This window comes from Arachis ipaensis, chromosome B2, assembly GCF_059453495.1.
Source record: "Arachis ipaensis isolate K30076 ecotype BB chromosome B2, ASM5945349v1, whole genome shotgun sequence".
NCBI classification, from domain to species: Eukaryota; Viridiplantae; Streptophyta; class Magnoliopsida; order Fabales; family Fabaceae; genus Arachis; species Arachis ipaensis.
Window position 1 is genome coordinate 110,410,178 of NC_142437.1, and position 7,368 is coordinate 110,417,545.

The 7,368-nt window shown below is 40.1% G+C and overlaps 1 protein-coding gene across 1 annotated transcript; it reads left to right on the forward strand.

Annotated features, from left to right (window-relative positions):
- The first annotated feature begins 1,978 nt into the window (after positions 1–1,978).
- Positions 1,979–2,378, forward strand: LOC148575205 (uncharacterized). Its single transcript, XM_088506111.1, has 2 exons — positions 1,979–2,174; positions 2,254–2,378. The coding sequence occupies exons 1-2, from the start codon at positions 1,979–1,981 to the stop codon at positions 2,376–2,378; spliced, it is 321 nt and encodes a 106-aa protein (XP_088362237.1).
- The last annotated feature ends 4,990 nt before the right edge of the window (positions 2,379–7,368 follow it).

Genomic DNA, 7,368 nt, shown 5'->3' on the forward strand with positions numbered 1-7,368 from the left:
GATAAAGTGAGATGCCAAAACTATTCAAGAGGCAAAAAGCTACAAGTCCCGCTCATCTGATTGGAGCTATGTTTCATTGATATTTTGGAATTTATAGTATATTCTCTTCTTTTTATCCTACTTGATTTTCAGTTGCTTGGGGACAAGCAATAATTTAAGTTTGGTGTTGTGATGAGCGGATAATTTATACGCTTTTTGGCATTGTTTTTAGTATGTTTTTAGTAGGATCTAGTTACTTTTAGGGATGTTTTTATTAGTTTTTATGTTAAATTCATATTTCTGGACTTTACTATGAGTTTGTGTATTTTTCTGTGATTTCAGATATTTTTTGGCTGAAATTGAGGGACTTGAACAAAAATCAGATTCAGAGGTTGAAGAAGGACTGCTGATGCTGTTGGATTCTGACCTCCCTGCACTCAAAGTGGATTTTATGGAGCTACAGAACACAAAATGGCGCGCTTCCAATTGCGTTGGAAAGTAGACATCCAGGGATTTCCAGAAATATATAATAGTCCATACTTTGGCCGAGTTTAGATGACGTAAAAGGGCGTTGAACGCCAGTTATATGCTGCTGTCTGGAGTTAAACGCCAGAAACACGTCACGAACCAGAGTTGAACGCCAGAAACACGTTACAACCTGGCGTTCAACTCCAGAAAGAGCCTCTGCACGTGTAACATTCAAGCTCAGCCCAAGCACACACCAAGTGGGCCCCAGAAGTGGATTTATGCATCAATTACTTACTTCTGTAAACCCTAGTAACTAGTTTAGTATAAATAGGACTTTTTACTATTGTATTTGACATCCTGGATTGTATTTTTGATCCTGTGATCACGTTTTGGGGGCTGGCCTCTCGGCCATGCCTGAACCTTTCACTTATGTATTTTTCAACGGTAGAGTTTCTACACTCCATAGATTAAGGTGTGGAGCTCTGCATGCCTGAACCTTTCACTTATGTATTCATCATGTTCCTCATGATTTAATGCAAAGTACTACTATTTTCTATTCAATTCAACTTATTCCGCTTCTAAGATATCCATTCACACCCAAGAACATGATGAATGTGATAATTATGTGACACTCGTCATCATTCTCACTTATGAACGCGTGCCTGACAAACACTTCTGTTCTACATGCAAACAAGCTAGAATAAATATCTCTTGGATATCTAATACAGGGGACCGAGTCCGAGTTATTAGAATCTTCGTGGTATAAGTTAGAACCCATGGATGGCCATTCCTGAGATCTAGAAAGTCTAAACCTTGTCTGTGGTATTCCGAGTAGGATATGGGAAGGGATGGCTGTGGCGAACTTCAAACTCGCGAGTGCTGGGCGTAGTGACAGACGCAAAAGGAGGGTGAATCCTATTCCAGTATGATCGAGAACCTCAGATGATTAGCCGTGCCATGACAGAGCATTTGGATCATTTTCACAAGAGGATGGGATGTAGCCATTGACAACGGTGATGCCCTTACAGAAAGCTTACCATGGAAAGGAGTAAGACTGATTGGATGAAGACAGCGGGAAAGCAAAGATTCAGAGAAACGAAAGCATCTCTATACGCTTATCTGAAATTCTCACCAATGATATACATAAGTATTTCTATCTTTATTTTCTATTTATTTATTTATTTATTTATTTATTTATTTATTTATTTATTTATTTATTTATTTATTTATTTATTTATTTATTTATTTATTATTATTCGAAAACTCCATAACCATTTGATATCCGCCTGACTGAGATTTACAAGGTGACCATAGCTTGCTTCATACCAACAATCTCCGTGGGATCGACCCTTACTCATGTAAGGTTTTATTATTTGGACGACCCAGTACACTTGCTGGTTAGTTGTGCAAAGTTGTGAAGTTATTTTTGGACTATGGTTCTGTGCATCTGTTTTTGGTGTCATTGCTAAGAAGAGAACGAACAACAAATTTTACAACCTGAGTAACAATTTCGCACACCACTGTGTTACCAATGGAAATCAATCTTAACACTTTGAGGGTGTCAAGACAGAATGATTTTCCAGTTGATGATTATTGGAATGCAATGTTTGATGAGTTGAATGAATTATACTCAGAGCGAATATTAGCACTCGAAAACATGATTCGACAAAAAGAAAGTGTTGCTCGAAATTACAATCATCGAATAAAGGAGAAATGCTTCAGTATAGGTGAGTTGGTTTTAAAAGTTATTTTGCCAACAAAAAAGAAATTGAAAATTCTTGGCAAATGGTCCCATACTTGGGGAAGGTCCTTTCCAAGTGATGGGATTATATTCGGAGAATGCATATCGAGTCAAAGATATTGAATCTGGAAATATAATCAATTCGATAAATGAGAAGTATTTGAAGCAATATCATTGTTTGCCAAATTAATATTAAAATGCATAAGTCTGAAAATAAATAAAACCATTACAAATACTGAAGTTTAAGGTGAAGAAATGCAAGGCGTCATAAGCTCTACCAAGTTTGAGCATAGCTTTACCCTTTCATTGTCCAGAGATGAAAGTATTTCAGCGTGTCTGAATTCTTCATATTAGGCCTTGTCGAGTTGTTTCTCATATTCTTCTTGTTTGGTCTCAATAGAAACAATTTCTTGCACAAGTTGTTGTTGTTCATGCTGGACAGTGGCTAAAGGTGTAGCTATATCTGCCATCCTCTTCCGAATTTTTGCTAGTCTTTCATTGAGCTGAGCCAATTCTGCTTCAAGTTTTTTCTCTTCATTGTCATAGTGAGCTTGAACGGAGAGGGCTTGAGAGATTCTTAAATCGAATTCTTCACGGGAAGCCTTGATTGGCTGCAGAGCTGCAATAAAGCTTTCAGATTCAGTTTTAATTTGAGCCACTATACCCTTAGTCTCTTGTAGTTTTTCTTGGGTAGTTACGCTCTTGTTGGCAATTTGTATGAACTGTTTGACTATGGCAGAGTATTAGAACGGGACATGGAGTTCAAGAGATGAACTTAAAATGTCAGATAAAAGTTTGTTAAGAGATGTATCATTAGTCCAATCTATGGGTGGATGGTCCAGGAGCTTGAGAAGTGACAGGAGTTGTTCTCGAGCATTAACATTCAACTCGAATGAAGGATCAGATGTGGAAGGACCAATGAGCACAGGGGCAGGAATAGGCACCTTATCTTCTTGAATAGCTTGGTTTAGGATGGTGACCAGGTTAACCAGGTTGGCATTGGTGGATTCGGTAGAAACACCCAAGTCTCTGGATCCCTGACCAGGGAGAATTTGGAGTTCAGCTTGTTTGGAAGGACTGGAGGTTCTTTGTGAAGAAGGAAGTGTTTCTATAACTCTAGATGGAAAATCTAAATCAGGACCAGTAGTTTCAGTGACCCGAGAGGGGGAGTCAGAATCAGGGGCCACTTTAAATTCAGAAGAAGGTGCAGCCTGGTTGGTTGGAGAGGCATGCCTAGTACTCAAAGTTTGTGTTGGAGAGTGATGGGTGTGCTCCTTTGTTAAGTCAACTACCTATGTCCCAGTTGGAGGTGGAAATGCGACCTGGAGAGGCTGAACAGACTCTGTGTCTTGGATTGATGAGTGAGATTTGGATTATCCTAAGTATTGTTATTATTGTTGATATGGCTGATCAGGTGCCAGAGGTGAGGTGATTGATTGAGCAGCAGTAACTGGCTGAAATGCAAGGTGCAGTAAGTCAAGATTTATTTTGACTAAATCGAAAAATATGTGGAAATGATATAAGATTATTGGAATGGGTCTTGTTCTTCGAACCAATTGAGAGCCCGAATCTGAATCAATTGTATCCTCCGATTGTGAGGATGCTGCAAGGATATTCTGAATAGATAGCTCACTTTTATAAGAACTTTCACTTGATGGTTGCAACTGTAACTAAAGAAAGATTGAAATTAAAAGAGTTACTAGTAAATGTGGTTTTTGAAGAATCTCAGTTAAAGAGTGAGCGTATGAATATAGTTATCTTTCTAGAAGTTTTTGAAGGTGTCCGTCGACTCTTCCTTAGTGGTTGGCGTGAGAGGGTTGTGGTTTCGGATTTTCTCTTCTGAGTTCTCTTTGGAGAACCCTCAGCAGTAGGGATTGCTCGGATAATAGAACACTTGAGTTCTTTCAGGGTACGACTGTACTTGGAGTAGTAAGCAGTCTACCATTTGAAACAAGATTTGGTGATGTATGAGCTTCAATCGTAAACAAGGTGATTAAAACCTTCTCTTTGTTGTTGATTTTTCAAGAAACAAATATCAAGTTCTCTTTTTGAAGCCAAAGTAATATGGCAAAATGGCCTACTGTTTCGAGGGGGTGGAGTTGGGATGGCTTGTGAGAAGCCAAGCTGCCTGGCTGTGTAATGAGGGGCATACAGAGTTACTTTGAAACGTTCTTTTTTATGTTGAGGTAACCCTGTAGGAATCACTTGTACAGCCAGTAAATTTGCCCAACTCCTGTTAGGAAGCTCATTTTCTTTAGTATTGTTGGGGAAGAGTAGGCGTTCAAGCCAAGTAGGACCACAATTTCGACGCAAAAAAGGGGTGAAATTGAGGTCCTCATTATGAAAATCTTTACAGGAATGGAAAAGAGAAAAGATAGCCCAAAATCGGTCTTCATCCGATTGTGCTTCTGGGAAATCTGACTTGAAATTAGCCAATCGGAAGCCTTCAATGTGCTGTTTATCTGTAGAACCACCTCTAGACTTTATCATATACTTTTCAAAAATGGCATTAAGCCATAATTGGAGAAGGCAGAGAGGACCACCTGTGCTGATCAAATAATTGTTTCGAAGACAATTAACAAACTGGCCAAGTTCTTTGAAAACATGCTCTAGAAGAAGCTTGGCCAAATTGAGGTTGTTTCCCTCATGAAGCAAGGAAGCAAGAGAAAGGAAAAGCTTTTGCATATGCACACTTCGAGAGCAGAAAATAATTGCATTTAGCCAGTAGAACAGAAAGGCTATGTGCTCATCATCTGTAATAAGGTCACCTTCTGCACCCATATGATGAGCAATGAAGTCACTGTAAGAGGTCAAGGGAGCGATGTTGTATTATTGCTTGGGTTGCATGTTGAAAGTGAAGTCTGGAGGACTAATCGGGAGTCCTGTAATAGCAGCTGCATCTAAAAGCGACATACCAATTATTCCACAAGGAAGGTGGAAATTGTTGGTAGTCCTGTTCCAAAAAAAGGTTACTGCTTCAATCATCCAAGGGAGCGTTGAAGGTGAAAAGTGAGAAAGTCTTAGAAGGTCTTGAATCCCAAGAGCCCCCCAAGCAGCGCTCTTTGATGGAGTAAGACGTTCATACCAAGCCGTGAAGTCAGTTCCACGAGGGTTGATTTTTGGGTTATTTCGAAAAGGTTTTTGATTGGTGAAAAAAGAGATATCAAGGTCTTGGCTGATCAATAAATCTTCCCCTTGAGCACTAGGGAAGAAAGGAAGTTTCTTGTTCGCCCTTTCCGAGTTCTCGATGGGACCAACGAAATAATGAATGTCTTCACCCACAGTGAAGGGAATAAGGATTCTAGGGTCATTAATCTGAATTTGTGGGTCATCATTGACTTCATCATTGACTTGATTCAACACATGAAGAGCTGGAGGAGCCGGTGGTTCCACCATGAGACCTTTGCCTTTGTCTTGTACAGCAGCGTGAGATGAAGAGTGTAACACCCTACCATACAAAGTCTTATGCTTAAGTCATAATTCAGAGATGACAAGGTATTACGACATCTAAAACAAAAATTTAGTACGTATAGTATTATGAATGATTGATTATAACTAGGAGCCTTTGAAGAAAAAGGGGTAAACAAAAACCGTAACTCAAAAACGCAACACTCCGAATGATAACGTAACGAGCAAAGGATAAGCTAGCGCAAGATCATATATATAAAGAGTGTCAAAAACGGGAATATCAAGACTCAAAACCCGGTTGCGAAGATAACCGGTCCGAGCATAGCAATATATACATATGATAAAATAAGAAAACCCCAAAGGAAACCCAAAGGGACACAAATACAGAAAACCTATTCTCCAAAAATCCCCTCTAGAAGGAGTCGTCACAGTTTGTATTATTTAATGGAGATAAAAGTATCTAAACAAGATATATAACCCAAAACAGAGTCCCGAGAACAAAGGATCTTCGCTAATCCAGAAGTCTCCAGCATGCCTCAACGAGAAGCCTCGCGTCCTGCATCTGAAAACCACAAAATCCGCATGGGTGAGAACCAGAGGTCCCCAGCACGGTAACAGCTTCCACATATATAATACATAATAATAGAGGAAAGCCGAAGGCAATCCTAGAACTTCCTTCAGATAATATCAAAGCTTATAAACAAGCTAAACCGTAAGTGGCAACTGACTAAAGATTCTTCAGTCTAACTAATACTTCCCTTTCCAATTCCTTCAGACCTCCCAACCACCAGCAGGAGTATAATATAGCAAACACAGTTATATCAGACAAGAGATTTACAAATAGGAACAGATAAGGAATTTAGGCAATTAGCAAGTAATATGCAGTCAAATAGGCAATCTCAAACAATTCATGTAGTATGCTTATGATGCATGCCTGTCCCTAGTGGCTGATGATATCATCTGTCGGTTATAGAGCCAACCCGACAAGTCCTGGTAGCTAGCCATTGGACTGTCCCTCTGTCGTGCATCCCCAACTCGAGTTATACTCATCATAAACTTGATCATAATCATGATCCATATCCATCACCCTCACTGGTGAATATTTATCCATCACCATCACTGGTGAATATTTATGGGGGCGATCTCATCCGGGCCTTTCACAGTGCCCAGCCACACTTACGACATTGGGTTAACAGAGCTTCGAGTCTCAACCTGGAGCACAGGTGGCTAGCCATTGCTACTACCCAGGGAAACCCTCATCTCCAATGGTGGAAGTGCCAACATTCACAATTCATTCAACAGCATATATGCATTTATACTTAGCCATAAACATGGCTCCGCCGCCACACGGCATAATCCAGCCATCCGGCTCACGGTTAAATCCATAACCAGCCAATTCATTAACAATTACGGCCATTTGGCCCATGGCATAACAAGCACTTCCACTGCCATCCTCCACATCTCACATAATCATCTTTGATCCTCATGGATCATTCATTTTTCCCTTGCTTCACTCGCAAGTTACCACATTCACTAGCCCTTTTCCTCATGCTAGGCATATCATAATGATTTAAGACATAAGTGGTGAGATTGGAGGCTTAGAAGTATGAAGTTTGGCTTTTAAAACTCAAAAATCAACTTTGGGATGAAAACAGGGCCACGCGTACGCGCACTCCACACGCACGCGTGGATGATGCTTTCTCGAAGAACGGCGCATACGCGCCAAGTGCGCCTACGCGCGAGGGGTCATTCTGCTAAAAATTTTCTAAGTT

What these genes read in the sequence shown, in the direction of transcription:
- LOC148575205 (XM_088506111.1), top strand. Translation starts at nt 1,979, where the DNA reads ATGGAAATCAATCTTAACACTTTGAGGGTGTCAAGACAGAATGATTTT. An exon ending in GGAGAAATGCTTCAGTATAG is followed by an intron (nt 2,175 to 2,253) that starts GTGAGTTGGTTT and finishes TACTTGGGGAAG; the next exon opens with GTCCTTTCCAAGTGATGGGA.